The 19,312-nt window shown below is 37.6% G+C and overlaps 1 protein-coding gene across 1 annotated transcript in view; it reads right to left on the bottom strand.

Annotated features, from left to right (window-relative positions):
• Window positions 1–15,920, bottom strand: part of LOC118835919 (60S ribosomal protein L32-like) — a 56,313-nt gene extending 40,393 nt beyond the window's left edge. Inside the window, exon 1 of the mRNA XM_036743217.1 lies at window positions 15,778–15,920. Within this exon, the coding sequence (XP_036599112.1) occupies window positions 15,778–15,920 (143 nt within the window). The remainder of the gene's footprint in view (window positions 1–15,777) is intronic.
• Window positions 15,921–19,312: the final 3,392 nt, after the last annotated feature.

The following is a 19,312-nucleotide window of genomic DNA, read 5'->3' as shown; positions in this document are numbered from 1 at the left end:
TATCATGTCCAGGCTGGAAATGTAGACTACTCATGAGCCTATCCCACTGCTAATCAGCATGGAAAATTTGACATGCTCCATTTCTGACATTGAACAGTTTGTTCCCACCTGCTCCTGGGGGCTCACCATATTCATGTCAGACTGGTTGTAGACCCTTGATTGGTTTTAGCCTGACTGCAGTTCAGAACTCCTGAGCTCAAGTGATTCACCTGCCTCAATTTCTTCAGCTGTTGTTCAGTTATTTCAGTTGTGTTTGACTCTTCATAACCCCTTTTGGGGTTTTCTTCGCAAAGATACTGGAGTGGTTTGCTATTTCTTTTTCCAGCTAATTTTACAGATACGGAAGCTGAGGCAAACAGGATTAAGTGAGTTGCCCAGGATCACACAGCTAGCAAGTGTCTGTGGTCACATTTGAACTCAGGTCTTCCTGACTCCAGAACTGGGTCTCTATCCACTGCACCACCTCATTGCCCTAAAATCTTTCCAGTAGCAGCTAATATAGGCATGTGCTATCAGGTCAGGCTCTATTTATTCTCCAGAAAGGTTCTGATAGACATGATAAGCAAAGTTATTTTAGGATCCAGTGCTTTAATGTTTTCATTTTAAAATGAAATTTTTAAAAATGGTGTATAAATGCATCACAGTATTTTTATCATTGAGAAGTTTTCCAGAGTATTTTCCAACATACTCACAAAGAAGGGTGACTTACTGTCTCATGAAGATCTAATCTATTTTCTTAAGCCCAAGGAGAAAAAAACTATTCTGAGATTGTAACAGTGTATGTATACACATATAGTTAGGATAGTTCTAGAGCCAGTTCAAACCGCTTCGTGAGATCCTATTGTCAAATTCTCAGTGCAAGCATTTGCATCATGGAAACTGGCAAATGCTACAAACCAGGGCTTGATTTGTTGTTGTTGTTTTTGATTGTCAAGACTTATGAAAGTGACAGAGAAAAATGTTAATATGCAGATCAAACTTGAAAGTACATCATGTACACATGCACCCATATGTATGTATAGATATACACACATACACATGCACATATATGTGTATAAATACGTATGTACATGCATATATATACATATGCATGTATATATAATATGTATATATATGTGTATGTGTATATGTGTGTGTAGATATATATATATAATATATACATATTATATATATATATATATGTGTAACACATATAATTGTTTTTCTTCTGAGAACCAGTTGTCAAACTCTTGCCAGTACACCTCTGCATTTAGAAGCGATACATAGGGGGCAGCTAGGTGGTGCAGTGAGTAGAGCACTGGCCCTGGCGTCAGGAGGACCTGAGTTCAAATCTGACCTCAGACACTTGACATACTTACAAGCTGTGTGACTTTGGGCAAGTCACTTTACCCCAATTGTCCTGCCTTCCCCCCTCCAAAATTAAATAAATAAATAATATTTAAAAAAAAGAGATACATAAGATCATGGATATAGAGTTGGAAGGAACCTTAGTAATGCAATAATGTAACTCTTTAATTTTACAGTTGAGGAAAGAAAGGTACATAGGTACATATAGGTTCAGTGACTTCCGCAAAATTATACAAATAGTAAGTCTTTCTCCACCATCCATATAGCTGCCAAATTGATATTCTTAAAGCTCAGCTCTTACCATGTCATTCCCTTGCTTAAGAAGCTTCGGAAGATCTCTATTACCTTTAGTATAAAAGAAAGCCTCTGTTTGGAATTTAAAGCCCTATACAATCTGAGTTCAGCCCATTTCTCCGGTTTCATTTCACATCACTGCCTTCTACATACTGTGTTCTGACCCAATAGTCTTATTTGGTATTCTATATACATGATATTTCATCTTTTGTCTTCATGTCTTTGCACAGGATAATAATCTATATGAGGAAGGAAGGCCTGACCTAAGGTGTTAAATGCTAGTGGAGAGAAGGGGTCAGATGTAAAAAGATGTATAGACATAGAAATGGTAAGATTTGCTGATTGGATGTGTAAACTGAGAGAGAGTGAAGAGTTGAAGAGAATAGTGAAATTATCTTTGGCAAACTGGGAAAATGTGGAAGAGGAGTAGGTTTTGAGGAAGAGCTAATGAGTTCTTTTTATGCATACTGAGTTTGAGATATCTCTGAGATGCACAGTTTGAAATATCCAATAGGCAACTAATGATGTGAGACTGAAGCTCAGGGGAGAGATTAGCGCTGGATATACAGATGTGAGTCATTTGCATAGAGATGGTATAGGATGGGAAAGTCTATTCTTGAAGTGATACTTCTATACTTCATTGGATCTTTCACCTCAGTGATGTGTGCAGTCCCTTCAGCATTGTTCCTTTATGCTTGGTCACCCTCCCTTCTCTCACCTATCATCATCTGAAAGCTCCATGGAGGCCTCACCGAAAGTACTAGAGGAACTTTTGAAATTGTTTGGGTAACTATCAAGGGTATCTCTTTAATTGTGGGTGACACTACACATACAGTTTTGTTTTATAGTCCCAATGTTAGAAAGTCAGTAGTGTAAGTTTGCTAGTACCTTTTACCGTATTTCTGTGCACATAATTATTAAAAGAAAAAGCAAGAAATTTTTTTCCTCAGGAAAGTAGAGCACCAGTCTGGGAGGGGAGCCTAATACCTTTGAAATTTAAGGTAGTCACTTTATCAAACAGATTCCTAGGTCTTTGGGCAAAGCCTTTGGGAATTCTTAGGTGTTAAATTAACTTCAGAAGGACTCCCCAATTGTTTCCTAAATGAAAGTGGAGCATATGGAGACTTGTTCATGAAAGATAAATATCAATCAAATGTAAAGATAGAGTGTGGTAAAGGCCAATGCTTTCATTTTCAGGGCATGTAAAATTTCCTTTCAAATGAGCTGTGGTTTGCTTTGTGATTTCACTGGACTTGAAGACAGGAAGATGAGTTCAAATCCTGCCTTAGATACTTACTAGCTATGTGATTCTGGGCACATCACTTAACCCCTGCCACAGTTTCCCTTTCTGTAAAATGGGGATAATGTGAGATCAAATGAGGTAATAATTGTAAAGTACTTAGCATAGTTCCTGGTACATAGTAAGCACTTTATAAATGTTAGCTACTGTTGTTGTTCAGTTATCTTCAGTTTTGTCCAGTTCTTTGTGACCCCATTTGAGGTTTTCTGGGCAGAGATACTGGAGTGGTTTTCTATTTCCTTCTGTAGCTCATTTTATAGATGAGGAAACTGAGGCGAACAGGGTTAAGTGACTTGCCTAGAGTTGCAAAGCTAGTAATTGTCTGAGGATGGATTTGAACTCAGAAGATGAATCTTCCTCACTCAAGGAGAGGCACTCTATCTGCTGTGCCACCTACTTGCCCCTAGCTATTATTATTTTAGTTTTAACCTTCTTGATATATTGAAGAACCATTCAAATCATTCTTATGAGGTGATGTAGTTATTCTCTTTTGAAAATCACAATAAACACCTTTGCAACTTCAGAGTCTAAATGATTCCAAAGACAGAATGTGGGGGCAAGCTACCAGTGATGACGTTGAATGCTTCGGGTATGTCTTTTTTTAAAATGTGGGTCTTATTCTGCATCTTTGTTTTTGGTGGAGGGAAGGCAGGGCAATTGGAGTTAAGTGATTTGCCCAAGGTCACACAGCTAGTAAGGATGTCAAGTGTCTGAGGCCAGATTTGAACTCAGGTCCTCCTGTCTCCAGGGCTGGTGCCTTACTCACCACCACCTATCTGCCCCTAAAGACTTGTGGGTATGTCTTATAAAAAGGTATCACTATAGAGAAAATAACAAATCCAGAGAAACAAGAGATTGCTCTCAATGGATTTTTTTTCTTTTGTAAAGTTTCCTAGAGCATGTAATGTATCTAAAGCCTTGGTGGAGGAAGTGTGGTAGTAGTAGAGATTGGAATCATTTTTTCTTTTTACTTAGAAAGGAGGGAGAGAGGGAGAAAGGAGGGAGGGAAGAAGAGAGGGAGGGAGAGAGAGAGAGAGAGAGAGGAGAGAGAGAGAGAGAGAGAATATCTTCATATAGCATCGTCAGACATTCAATGTTCATGCTTGCATGTTGTTCACAGACACCAAATATTATGGGTTATTTGTAGACATCTGGGTCAATAAAACCTTTATAAATATTTCATATCTGTTGTTCCTGGAAGCTACCATGTCTGATTTGAAATCATTCAATAGATTTATGTTGTGATTAAGGCTGTGGAAAATAAGATGGGTTAGTTTTTATCCCTCTAGTTCAAAGGTTTAGTTTGGCTTCTACTCAGACATTTATCCTCTAAGCCAGAAAAGCTGCAAACCCTTGTTACCAAGAGACAAAACAGCAGAGTAGCTACTATTTTCAAAGCCCCCTCCAGGATTTGTATCTGGAAGGAAAAGGCTCCCAACCTCATCCAGGTGACAGAAAAATTGTGAAAAAAAATGTTCTAATGAAAAAATCCATTAGATTGGGTATTCAAATACATGGGTTCAAAACTGGGTTCTGAAATTTACTACTTGCATAAAAGGGAATTGATCATCACTTGTATAGTTTTTACACTTGAATCCTTTTTTTTAATGAGTCACTTACCTCTATGGGACTAAATTTCCTCATTTGTTAAATAGAGGTGTTGGAATCCTTCCACTTAGCATAGTGGAAAGAGCTCTGGACTGAGAATGAGAAGACTGAGGTTCAAAATCCACCTCTGTTATTTACTACCCTGGAAGAGTCATTTCCTGCTCTCCACCTCAGTTATCTCCCCATAAAATAAGGACGTTGGGTAGGGTGCTCTCTAAATTTCTTTCCAGCTCTAATTCTATGTGCCTATGAGCTTCTAATAGTAAAAGCATTATTTGTTGGGGGTGGGGAGAGAGGCTATGAGTTCTGGCTGGGAAAAAGCAGGGGTCTTTGCAAAATGTTTCTTGTGGATCCAGACTTTAAATGTTTGCCACTTATTTTGATGACACGTGCTTTTTGCTTGACCGGAGGACAAGGTAGCAGTATCAATGGGTAGAAGCTGCAGAGAGAAATATTTCTGTGTGATGAAAAGACAAACTTCCTAATAAATATAGATGTTAAAGGTATAAAGACTGCATTAGCAGAGAGTGGGCCCTTCTTCAGGAGAGGTTTTAAAATGAAGAATGGGTGAAGATGGTGGCTGGTAAGCAGGGGCTAGAGTAAGCTCTGTACGGAGTCCCTCCAAAAACCTATAAAAAATGGCTCTGAACCAATTCTAGAACGACAGAACCCACAGAACAGCAGAGGGAAGCAGGGCTCCAGCCCAGGACAGCCTGGATGGTCTCTGGGTGAGGTCTATTCCACAAGGAGCTGGGAGCTGGGAACAGAGTGGAGCAGAGCCCAGCCTGAGCGGCGTGGAACAACCAAACTTGGAGTCGGGCGGATGGGCCCCTAGTGCCCTGAATATGTGAGCTGCGGCAGTTACCAGACCCCTCGACCCACAAACACCAAAGACTGCGGAGAAGGTTAGTGGGAAAAGCTGCGGGAGTGGAAGGAGTTCACTGTTCGGCTTCCAGCCCCGGGGGCAGCGGAGGTGGGGCAGCTACAGTTGCTGCTGCTTCTGGCCCCAGGCCCACCTGGTGGGAGAAATTAAGTGGCGGATCAGAGCAGGAGTGCAAAAGCCTGCTGAAGATCTAAGCCCAGCCCTGGCTGGGGGTTCTTGGGGAAGGAGTAGTGCGGGTCTGACAGAGCTGGCACCTCCCCCCCAAACGTGGAACATAGAACTCGTTAGTCTACAAGCAGTCATACCCCACTGAAAAACTCAAGGGTCAAGTTAGTTGGTTGGGAATATGGCCAGGCAGCGAAAACGCGCCCAGATTCAGTCTCAGACTTTGGATTCTTTCTTTGGTGACAAAGAAGACCAAAGCATACAGCCTAAAGAAGACAACAAAGTCATAGAGCCTACAACAAAAGCCTCCAAGGAAAACATGAACTGGTCCCAGGCCATAGAAGAACTCAAAAAGGATTTGGAAAAGCAAGTTAGAGAAGTAGAGGAAAAATTGGGAAGAGAAATGAGAAGGATGCGAGAAAACCATGAAAAACAAGTCAATGACTTGCTAAAGGAGACCCAAAAAAATACTGAAAAATACACTGAAGAAAACAACACCTTAAAAAACAGATTAACTGAAATGGCAAAAGAGCTCCAAAAAGCCAATGAGGAGAAGAATGCCTTGAAAGGCAGAATTAGCCAAATGGAAAAGGAGGTCCGAAAGACCACTGAAGAAAATACTACTTTAAAAATTAGATTGGAGCAAGTGGAAGCTAGTGACTTTATGAGAAATCAGGATATTATAAAACAGAACCAAAGGAATGAAAAAATGGAAGACAATGTGAAATATCTCCTTGGAAAAACCACTGACCTGGAAAATAGATCCAGGAGAGATAATTTAAAAATTATTGGACTACCTGAAAGCCATGATCAAAAAAAGAGCCTAGATACCATCTTTCAAGAAATTATGAAGGAGAACTGCCCTGATATTCTAGAGCCACAGGGCCAAATAGAAATTGAAAGAATCCATCCAGCCTCCTCAAATAGATCCCAAAAAGAAATCTCCTAGGAATATTGTCGCCAAATTCCAGAGCTCCCAGATCAAGGAGAAAATACTGCAAGCAGCCAGAAAGAAACAATTTGAATATTGTGGAAACCCAATCAGAATAACCCAAGATCTGGCAGCTTCTACATTAAGAGATCGAAGGGCTTGGAATGCGATATTCCGGAGGTCAATGGAGCTAGGATTAAAACCTGGAATCACCTACCCAGCAAAACTGAGTATCATGTTCCAAGGCGAAATATGGATTTTCAATAAAATAGAGGACTTTCAAGCTTTCTCAGTGAAAAGACCAGAACTGAATAGAAAATTTGACTTTCAAACACAAGAATCAAGAGAAGCATGAAAAGGTAATCAAGAAATGGAAATTGCAAGGGACTTACTAAAGTTGAACTGTTTTGTTTACATTCCTACATGGAAAGATGATGTGTATGATTCATGAGACCTCAGTATTAGGTAGTTGAAGGGAATATGCATATATATATATATATATTTATGTATATATATAAGTGAATGTGTATGTATGTATATATCTATGTGTATATGTATGTATGTATGTGTATATATATGTGTGTTTATATATATATATATATATATATATATATATATATATATATATATATATATATATGTAAAAGAGAGAGAGCAGACACAGGGTGAGTTAAAGATGAAGGGAAGATATCTAAAAGAAATAAAATCAAATTAAGGGATGAGAGAGCAACATACTGAGAGAGGGAGATAGGGAGAGATAGAATGGGGTGGATTATCTCGCATAAAGGTGGCAAGAGGAAGCAGTTCTGTGGGAGGAGGGGAGAGGGCAGGTGAGGGGGGAATGAGTGAACCTTGCTCTCATCAGATTTGGCCTGAGGGGGAATACCATACATACTCAGTTGGGTATCTTACCTCACAGGAAAGAAGAGGGAGGAAGATAAAAAAAAATAAAAGGGGGGGATGATGGAGGGGAGGGCAGATGGGGGTGGAGGTAATCAAAACCAACACTTTGGAAAGGGGACAGGGTCAAGGGAGAAAATTCAATAAAGTGGGATGGGTTGGGAAGGAGCAAAATGCAGTTAGCCTTTCACAACATGAGTATTGTGGAAGGGTTATACATAATGATACATGTGTGGCCTAGGTTGAATTGCTCGACTTCTTAGGGAGGGTGGGTGGGAAGGGAAGAGGGGAGAGAATTTGGAACTCAAAGTTTTAAAATCAGATGTTCAAAAAAAAAGTTTTTGCATGCAACTAAAAAATAAGATACACAGGCAATGGGGCATAGAAATTTATCTTGCCCTACAAGAAAGGAAGGGAAAAGGGGATGAGAGGGGAGGGGGGTGATAGAGGGGAGGGCTGACTGGGGAACAGGCTAACCAGAATATATGCCATCTTGGAGTGGGGGGGAGGGTAGAAATGGGGAGAAAATTTGTAATTCAAACTGTTGTGAAAATCAATGCTGAAAACCAAATATGTTAAATAAATAAATTTAAATTAACAAAAAGAAAAATAAAAAAAAATGAAGAATGGGTGACCACATGTTACCAGTGTTGTAAAGTAGATTATTGTTTAGTAGTGGATTGATCTACGCAACCTCTGAGTCCTCTTCTAGCAGTGAGATTCTATAACACTAAGATACTCCATAATTATACATTCTTTTTCTCATTGTCTACTTATCTTCTATTTTCCTTCCCTTTTATCTTTACAGTTTCAGTTTGAAAATCCTTTAGCCTAGAACCACTCTATTACAGCTTCTATGAAGAGCTAGCCTTTTCCTCCTTTAGTTAGTCTCCTCATATACTAACCTCAGAGAAAGTATTGTGAAAATTTATAACCCTGAACTATAAGGGTTAATGTCTCTGTTATTCAATTGTAGTATCCTGAGATTTCTGCAGGAAAACAACACATGGGGAATGTGAGACCCACATTGAACTCAATCCTAAAATTTCCTAATTTTGAAAACCTCTTTACCTAATTAAGTGCCTTACCCTGCCCATCCATAAGGTATAGGAGAGAGATCATTTTTTTCCTGAGGGCATGCAAACCAGGTTAAATAGGTGGCACAAAGTGACTTTCAATTCAATTTTTATTAAATGTGTTGACATCCTTAGAAAATTCAACTATTTAAAATGTTCTTTATTTTCTTTAAGAAATTGATATCCTTTGTTTTCACATGAATTATATTTCCCACTATATCCTCCTCCCCATGCCTTTCCAGAATAGTCATCCATTATAATAAAGAATGAAAAAAAAATGAAAAAAATTCAGGAAAGCTAAGCAATGTAGTAAAAAATATCTGATATTATATGAAGTGTTCCAAATCCATAGTTTCCCAACTCTAAAAACAAATGGAAGGAGATGTATTCATATCAATAGTCTTTTGGGTCAAGCTTGATCATTACAGTTTCACAGCATTAAGTTTCAATTGTTTTGTTGTTGGCTTTCTTTTAAACTTGTTGTAGTCATTATATTTATACCTGGTTCTACTGATTTCAAATTGTATCAGTTTATATGTTTCCACATTTCTCTGCATTTATCATACATGTATAAAATTTCTTATAGCACAAAATATCCCACTAACCATTCGCTAATCAATGGACATCTATTTTGTTTCACGTTCTTTGCCATCACAGTGAGTCCTACAATAAATACCTTGGTTTATATGGGAATCTTTTTGTCGTTGTTCTCTTTATGAGTATATACCTGTCAGTAGGATCTCTGGGTCAAAGAGAATGTTGATTTCTAATAGGCTAATTTAAAATTCTACCATCAGTGTTTCCTTCCTTACAACCCTTCCAATATTGTGACCAACCCCCCTGCTTTTTCCACCTTTGCCAATTTTCTGCTTGTGAGGTGAAGACTCTAGGACGGTTTTGATGTGCATTTCTTTTATCATTAGAGATTAGGAGCATTCTTTCATATGGCATTTAATAGCAATTATTCTTTGGATAACCATTCATATACTTTAATCTTATCAATTAGATACCAGCTTTTGGTCAAATATATTTCTGTTAGTTTTCTTGGCTGTTATACTCATATAAAAGATATGTGATACAGGGTTTTATTTTATTTTATTTTTATTTTTTAATAGTATTTTATTTTTTCCCAATTGCATATTAAGAAAAATTTTAGCATTCATTTTTACAAGACTTTGATTTCCAAAATTTTCTCCCTGTATCCCTCCACTCCCCTCTTCTGAAAATGGTAGGCAGTTTGTTATAGTTTATATATGTGCTATCTATATTTCCATAATTGTCACAGTTGGGGAAGAAGAAACAAATCAGAAGAAAAAAACACCAGAAAGAATAAAGTAAACAAAAAATATGCTTTGATCTGCATTCAGAGTCCATCAGTTCTTTATCTGGATATGGATAGCATTTTTCTCCATGAGTTGCTTGGACTTGTCTTGGATCATTTTGCTGCTGAGAAGAGCTGAGCGATTTGTAGTTGATCATCCCACAATATGGCTGAGCTGTGTATAATGTTTCTTGGTTCTGCTCATTTCACTTTGCATTACTTTGTACTTGTACTTCAAACAAGGCTTTCCAGGTTTTTCTGAAATCTGCCTGTTCATCATTTCTCATTGCACAATAGCATTCCATTCCATTCATATACCAGTTCGCTCAGCCATACCCCAATTGGTGAGCATCCCCTCAGTTTCCAATATTTTGCCACCATGAATAGGGCTGCTATAAATATTTTTGCACATGTAGGTCCTTTTTCCTTTTTTATGATCTCTTGGGGATACAGACCTAATAGGGGTATTGCTGGATCAAAGGGTATGCACAGCTTGGTTGCCCTTTGGGCATGGTCCCAAATTGTTCTCCAGAATTATTGGATCAGTTTACAACTCCAGCAACACTCTATTAGTGTTCTAATTTTCCCATGTCCTCTCCAACATTTATCATTTTCCTTTTTTTGTCATATTAGTCAATCTGATGGATGTGAGGTAGTATTTCAGAGTTATTTAATTTGTATTTCTCAGATCAAAAGTGATTTAGAGCATTTCTTCGTATGCCTATAGATATCTTTGATTTCTTCATCTGAAAACTGCCTGTTCAATTTCTTTGACCGTTTATCATTTGGGGAGTGGCTTGTATTTTTATAAATTTGGCTCAGTTCTCTACGTATTTGGAGAAATAAGGCCTTTATCAAAGACATTTGCTGCATAGATTGTTACCCAGCTTTCTTTTTTTCTTCTGTTCTTGGTTGCATTGGTTACGTTTGTACAAAAGCTTTTTAAATTAATGTAATCAAATTATCTATTCTATATTTCATAATGCTCTGTATTTGTTATTTGTTTATAATTTCTTCCCCTCCCCATATATCTCAAAACTAGACTATTCCTTGCTGTTCTAATTTGATTGCTTCATTGTCTCTGGTACCTTTTAGCCAGATGTAGTTTCCTTCCTTCTCTCTTTTTTTAAAAAAATTCTTATTTTATTATTTAATATTTTCAGTTTTCTACATTGATTTCCACAAGATTTTGAGTTATGAATTTACCCCCCTCATTTCTGCCTTCTCCCCACTCCACGATGGCATATATTCTGGTTGCCCCATTCCCCAGTTAGTCCTCCCTTCTGTCACCCCACTCCCTTCCCCCATCCCTTTTCCTCTTACTTTCTTGTAGGGCAAGATAGAATTCTATACCCCATTGCCTGTGTATCTTGTTTCCCAGTTACATGCAGAAACAACTTTTTTCTTTTTTTTGAGCATTTGATTTTAGAACTTTGAGTTACAAATTCTTTCTCCTCTTCCCTCCCCACCCACCCTCCCTAAGAAGGCAAGCAATTCAACATACATCACACAGGTATCTTTATGCAAAACCCTTCCATTACAGTCATATTGTGAAAGACTAACTATATTTCCCTCCGTGCTATCCTGTCCCTCTTTATTCAATTTTCTCCCTTGATTCTGTCTCTTTTCAGAAGTGTTTGCTTTTGATTACCTCCTCTTCTAATCTGCCCTCCCTTCTATCATCCCCCCTTTCTTATTTCTTTCCTCCTACTTTCCTGTGGGGTAAGATACCCAATTGAGTGTGTATGTTATTCCCTACTCAATCAGATCTGATGAGAGCAAGATTCACTCATTCCCCCTCACCTGCCCCCTCTTCTCTTCCTACAGAACTGCTTTTTCTTGCCACTTTTATGTGAGATAATTTACCCCATTCTATTTCTCCCTTTCTCCCTCTCTCAATATATTCCTCTCTCAGCCCTAATTTTATTTTATTTTTAAGATATCATCTATTCATATTCAACTTACCCTGTGCCCTCTGTCTATATATATATATATATATATATATATATATATATATATATATATATATATATATATATATATTTCTTTCAACTACCCTAATACTGAGAAAAGTCTCAAGAATTACAAACATCATCTTTCCATGAAGGAATATAAATAAAACAGTTCAACTTTAGTAAGTCCCTTATGATTTTTCTTTCTTGTTTATCTTTTCATGCTTCTTTTGATCCTTGTATTTGAAAGTCAGATTTTCTATTCAGCTCTGGTCTTTTCCTTGAGAATGCTTGAAAGTACTCTGTTTTATTGAAAACCATATTTTGTCTTGGAGCATGATACTCAGTTTTGCTTGGTAGGTGATTCTTGGCTTTGATCCTAGCTCCATTGACCTCCAGAATATCATATTCCAAGACCTTTGATCCCTTAATGTAGAAGCTGCTCGATCTTGTGTTATTCTGATTGTGTTTCCACAATACTCAAATTGTTTCTTTCTGGCTGCTTGCAGTATTTTCTCCTTGAGCTGGGAACTTCTGGAATTTGGTGACAATATTCCTAGGAGTTTTCTTTTTGGTATCTTTTCAAGAGGCAATCAGTGGATTCTTTCAATTTCTATTGTGCCCTGTGGCTCTAGAATATCAGGGCAGTTTTCCTTGATAATTTCTTGAAAGATGATATCTAGGCTCTTTTTTTGATCATGGCTTCCAGGTAGTCCAATAATTTTTCAATTTTCTCTCCTGGATCTATTTTCTGGGTCAGTGGTTTTTCCAATGAGATATTTCACATTGTCTTCCATTTTTTCATTCCTTTGGTTCTGTTTTATAATATCCCGATTTCTCATAAAGTCACTAGCTTCCACTTGCTCCAATCTAATTTTTAAGGTGGTATTTTCTTCAGTGGCCTTTTGGACCTCCTTTTCCATTTGGCTAATTCTGCCTTTCAAGGCATTGTTCTCCTCATTGACTTATTGGAGCTCTTTTGCCATTTGGGTTAGTCTATTTTTTAAGGTGTTATTTTCTTTGGTATTTTTGGGTCTCCTTTAGCAAGTCATTGATTTGTTTTTCATGATTTTCTTGCATCACTCTCATTCTCTTCCTAATTCTTCCTCTACTTCTCTTACTTGCTTTTCCAAATCCTTTTTGAGCTGTTCCATGGCCTGAGACCAATTCAAATTTTTCTTGGAGGCTTTTGATGTAGGCTCTTTGACTTTGTTGACTTCTTCTGGCTGTATGTTTAGATCTTCTTTGTCACTAAAAAAAGATTCTGGAGTCTGAGTCTGAGTCCTTTTTTAGCTGCCTGGTCATGTTCTGTTCCCAGCCAACTACTTGACCCTTGAGCTTTTTGTCAGGGTATGAATGCTTGTAGGGTAGAAAGTACTTTGTTCCAAGCTTTAGGGGCTGTGCTGCTGTTTTCAGAGCCACTTCTACTCCACCATCACTGCAAGCTCTGCCACGAGCCATCCTCTTCCCCCAAGAACTGCCAAGCAGGACTGTGACCCTGATCCAAGCAGGGCAAAGCAAGAGAACCCTGCACTCTCTCTCTGATAGGTTGCTTGATTACTCCCCCGACATAGGCCTGGGGCTGGAAGTAACCTCAGCTGGAGCTCTGGAAGCAGTCACAGGAACTTCCTGCTGCTACCACTGTACCACCTCCACCGCCGCCCTTCCCCTCCCACCCCCCCCAACCGTCTGGGGCCAGCAGCTCTCACCCAGATCCAGCAGTTTTCCCACTAACCTGCTCTTTTGTCTTTGGCGTTATGGGTTGAGAAGTCTGGTAACTGCTACAGCTCAGTGATTCATGCCCCTAAGGCGTTCTCTGCCTGCTGGACTACTGGTCTTGTTGTTCCTGGAATGGCCCACGCTGGACCCACTCTGCTCCCAGCACCGTGCGATAGAATCTTCCCAGTGACCATCCAGGCTGTCCTGGACTGGAGATCTGCTTCCCTCTGCTTTTTTGTGGTTTTTGCAGCTCTAGAATTTGTTCAGAGCCATTTTTTACAGGTGTTTGGAGGGATTTGGGGGAGAGCTTAAGCAAGTTCCTGCTTTCCAGCTGCCATCTTAGCTCCACCCCCCCCTTTAATTAGATCTATTTTTGCTTTTATTTTGTCTCAGATCAGGATTCCTACCCCTGCTTTTTTACTTCAGTTGAAGGATAATAGATTCTGCTCCACCCCCTTACCTTTACTCTTTGTGTGTCTCTCTGCATCAAGTGTGTTTCTTATGAGCAACATATTGTAGGATTCTGGTTTTGGTTCATTCTCCTATGCATTTTCATTTTATGGGAGAATTCATCCCATTCACATTCACAGTTATGACTACTAGTTGTATATTTCCCTCCCTCCTATTCTTCTTTCTGTTTGTCTTTCACCCTTTCCCAGATCATCAATGTTTTGCTTTGTCTACCACCTCCCCTGTTTTTCCCTCCCTTCTGTCAGTCTCCTTGCCTTCTTTAACTTAATCTCCTTTCCTTTTAGTTCCCTGTCAGGTAAGATAGATGTCTATAATCAACTGATTGTGCATATTATTCTCTCTTTAAGGCAATACTGATGAGAGTAATGCTTAAGCAAGGCCTACTGCCCACCCTCCCATCTTCTTCTCCACTGTAATAGGTCTTTCTCTTCAAGTGGAATAATTTACCCCATTCTACCTCTTCTTTACCTCTTTATCCATTGTACTCCTATTTCTCATCTCTTAATTTTCTAAATGTCATTCCCCCAAATTCACTTTATACCCATACCCATACCCTCTGTTTATATATATTTCTTCTATCTGTACTGTTAAAGATATAGTTTTTAAGAGTCACAAGTATCATCTTCCCATGTAGGGATGAAAATAGTTTAGCTCCATTGTGTCTCTTATGTTTTCTTTTCCCTTTTAACCTATTTATGTTTCTCTTGGGTATTGATATAGGAGGTCAAATTTTGGGTTTAGTTCTGGTCTTTTCCTTATGAAGGCTTGTAAATCCTTTTATTTCATTGAATGAACTTTTCTCCCCTTGATGTAATGTACTTAATTTCTCTGGGTAGGTGATTCTTGGTTGTAGTTCTAGCTTCTTTGTCTTCTGGAATCACATGTTCCATGACCTCCAATCCTTTCTCTTTGGCCACTTGTATTTTTTCTTTGACATGATAGTTCTGAAATATGGCTATAATATTCCTTGGGATTGTTATTTTGGGATCTCTTTCTTGAGGTGAGCAGTGGATTCTTTCAATGCTTATTTTTCCCTCTGGTTCTGGAACACAAGAGAAGGTTTCCTTGATAATTTCTTGAAAGATGCTGTCCAGGTCTTCCTTTTGATTTTGGCTTTTAGGTAGCCCAATGATTCTGGTATTTTCTCTCCTGGATCTATTTGCCATGTCAATTGTCTTTCCCATCAGATATTTTATATTTTATTCCATTTTTAATTCTTTTGAATTTGTTTGTTTGATGCCTCTTAGAGTCATTAGCTTCTATTTGCCAATTCTGACTTTTAAGATGTTGTTTTCCTCAATTATCTTTTGTACTTACTTTTCCATTTGGTCAGTTGTACTCTTAAAGGAGTTGTTTTCTTCAGTGGATTTTTCTATCTCCTTTTCCATTTGGCCAATTCTACTTTTTAAGCAGTTTTCCAAGCTGTTGACTCTTTTTGCATAATTCTCTTGCCTCCCTCTCATTTCTTTTCCCAATTTTTCTTCTATCTCTTTTCTTTGATTTATACGCTCCTTTTTGAGCTCTTACATGAGTTCTTTCTGGGCTTGAGATCACTTCCTGTTTTTCTCTGGGGTTTTGCCCATAATTGTTGTATTCTGAGTTTGTATCTTGGTCTTCCCTGTCACCATAATAACTTTCTATGGTCATATTCTTTTTTTTTGGTTGTTTTTTGCTAGTATTTTTTTGAGGGGGTAGCCTTTTTCTTTTCCTTTTTAATTTGAACTCTTCTTCTAGGGTAGAAGGGGCACTGTCTCAGGCTTCTTGTGCTAGTGGCTGTAGACCCTGGGCATTTAGATACTGCTGCTCTCACATTGCCCTGAGTCCCATGGGGGATCCTTGTGTCTGGTTCTCTGCTATGGGGTTGGTTGGGGGTTGGCTGGCACTGCTGGAGGCTGTAGAAGTCTGGTAGCTTACCTGGTGGTGAGCTGGGGTGCTGGTGGGGGTGTCTGACATGTGGTGAGGCCCAGTGTAGTATTTCTGTGTTTTCCTATGGCTACACTGAAGCAAATGGTGGTCTGGCTATTGGATCACCATGCCTGTTCAGGGTTATGCTGAAGTATGTGGTGGTTCTTGGAGCTGGAGTCTGCTGGTTCCCCTGGCTGTGCTAAAGCATGTGGGGGGTACTGGTATTGGTGTTTGCCTGCTTCACCACATTGGGGTTCAGGATCTAGCACTGGTTTCCTGAGGTGGGGCTTGCTGCTGGCTTTCTGGGACACTTTATGTCATGGACTGCACTCCCCTTTTACCTGAGTGAGACAGATGCTGCCAATCCTCAAAGTTTCTTGGGCTAAAATGTCGTTTCACCTTGTCTCTTTGCTGGTTCCATTCTTCCAGGATTTGTTTAGGGCTCTATTTTATGGTTGTTTAGAGGTGAGTATGTGAGGGCTACAGTGATTTACTGCGTGCTCCTCCATCTTGGCTTCCAGAAGTCCTAAAATATTATTTTAAAGTCAACTAATTCCCTTTTTGTTCTTGTTGCTTTTATCTTGTTGCTTCAGAAACTTTTCAATTTCACATAATTAAAATGATTTATCTTATCTTCAGCTAGGTCCCAATTAGTACAGATAATGCATCACATGAAATGGTTGAACGTATTAGAATTTATGCCATTCAAATTTAGAATTGTATAAAATAAAGCAATTGGTTCTAGACCAGAGGAAATATGCAGTATTAATTCAGTATAAATTCAAGTTATGTGATCACTCCACAGTGTTCATTATTCATACTACCTGGGAGCTAGTATTGCCTCTATCTCCTGTGACTTAAGAGTTCACATTTTCTCAATAGCGTTGAAAGGTATATAATTTCTATCATTTGATAATTAATATGTTTTTTCATCTTTAATATTGCTCCATAGAAATGTTGATTTCTGTTTTATTATTACTATTGCTAGCATATAACTATGTTAACTAACAATGGGGAGGAGACTCTTGCTATATTCATTAGGAAAGTTTCTCATGATTCCCTATTACATATAATGCTGACTTTTAGTCTTTGATACATTATATTTCATTAAAAAAGATCCACCTTTGTTTTGTAATTTTTTTTTATTTTTAGCACATTGTACTGTCAAATTGATTATTACTGATTGATTTATTGCTAATCAGTAAAAGTAATGTCCATGGATCAGATTTGGATTTAATTGTATAAGCATCAGCAGTAGTGTTTGTAACAGTTTAGGTAACCTAATTTTAAGGGCTACAAGCTGGTCATGTCTCTTGACAGAGATAAGGAAGATGAATGGTGGAGGAGTTAACCTGGTCAGGAGATGTTTTGCCCAACACTACATATCTCTGGTGTTGCATAGTATCTGTCATGGAACTTTCCAGAGGGTGTTACTCAACTCTTTGTTTTCCTTGTTGCTATGGATTCTGGAGATCCCCCTTGCCAGTTAGTGTCCTGTATGCCTTCTTATAGACCAATCACCGTCTTAGTTTAGTTTGCATCACTGGACCTCATGTGACCACCAAACTGTAAAAACTGCTCTGATTGTAAGGTGTATCTCTGGTCACTGAGGATCCACTGACTTGTCTTATTGGCAACTGCTAACCTTGCTAATAAATAGATTGTGCTCAGAATTTTGTATGCCTCAGATTCTCTTTACCACAAGGCTTTTTTTTTTGTTATCATAGTACTTTTGTCAGAGGCTTTCCCTGCATTTATGAGCTAATGTAGCATTATGCATTTTTTGTTTTAATATTATTTAATGTTTCATTTTCCTAATATTGAATTATCCCTGTATACCTGGTATAAGCCCAATAATGAATGATTTTTGGTTAAATTGCTGTAAATTTTTTTCCAGAATCTCATTAAAATTTTTGAATCACTTTTAAATAATTGATCTGTACTTCAATTTCTTTGCTTTACTCTTAACTGATTAAGGTAGTAGAACTCTATGGTGCTTTATAAAAGGAGATTCAAACAGTGCTTTTTATTTTTTTGAGACTAATTTGTGTGGTATAGGTATTAATTTTTAAAAACTTTGATAGAATTATCTTTTAAATCTATCTGGGCAAAGATTTTAGTTTTTATTTAGTAGTTACTTTACAGTTACATATAAGATTCTGATATTGCATTATTTAAGATATCTATTTGGTGTTCCACAAATTGGTATTCTACATTTTTGTAAATAATACTCCACTGTTTTGGATTCTATTTCTTTTCTTTTTTTGCATATAAATATACAATACTCTGATAATTCTTTTTTATTTCTTCTAGTCTTGATGTGACTTTCACCATTTTAAATTTTTTTTTATTTGATTCTCTTCCCTTTAAATCTGGTTGTCTGTTTTATTGATTTTTTTAAAGCTTATCTAAGAGCAAGCTTTTATTTTTCCTAGTTCTATAGCTCATCCCTCTCCCAATTTATGTATTTGTTTACTAATTTCCAAGGTTTATGTCAAGTTTGTTTATTTTGGGGCTCTTTAATTTTTTAAAAAACTAACAGAGGCAGTGAGGTAACACAATCGATAAAGTCCTGACTTTAGAGTCAGGAGGACCTTAGTTCAAATCTGGCTGCATGACCCTAGGTAAGTCACTTAACCTCCCCCCCCCCCAACAACAACAAGAAAAAACCTTCAACATATTTATTTAATTAATCTTCATTTTCTTTTTCCATTTTGAAGTACATTTTTAGGGAGGTAATTTTTTTCCCTGCAAACTGCTTTAATTACATTCCATTAAATCTTTTTATATATAGTTTCATTATTATTATTGTCATTCACATAATATATTGTTTCTATTACTTATTCTTTGATGTATTATTTAGGATTTCACACGAATGGCTTTTGCACATGCTTCCTGAATTGCTTAGTATTTTTATTGTCTTACAGTGTGTAAATAAGTTACTTTCTATTTCTGCTTCTTTACATTTATTCATAGTATCTGTTTACTAATGTATGCTCTTTTTCTGTAAAAGTGGCCTATTGTACTGAGAAATATGTATATCTTTTATTCTTCATTCCAAAGTTACCATGAATCTTTTAACTATAAATTCTCCAAGAGTTTGTTCATTTCTTTATTTTCTATTTTATTTAACTTCTGTTAAATTTGCCTAGCTCTGTTTTTTCCATTCTAAATTTTAAGGAATCTGTTACTTGGACAGTGTTTTATACTTCTTGTGCTACCCTGTTAGATGTCTTTCTCATTGTTTCCTCTAAAGCTTTAATTTCTTTTCCAATTTTTATCACACTCATTTTGTTTTAATGTTTCCTTTAAAATCGTCCATCATTTCTTTTTAGGAATTTTAATTGATCTTGTGGCCATACTGTTTTTCTTTTAGGCTTCATTGAAAGTATTTTGAAGTTGTTCTTCTCTTCTATATTTGTTTTATCTCCTGTATTTCT

Source organism: Trichosurus vulpecula, chromosome 1 (assembly GCF_011100635.1).
Source record: "Trichosurus vulpecula isolate mTriVul1 chromosome 1, mTriVul1.pri, whole genome shotgun sequence".
Lineage (NCBI taxonomy): Eukaryota > Metazoa > Chordata > Mammalia > Diprotodontia > Phalangeridae > Trichosurus > Trichosurus vulpecula.
Note: the sequence above shows the minus strand (reverse complement) of the source record. Positions and strands in the feature narration are given on the sequence as shown.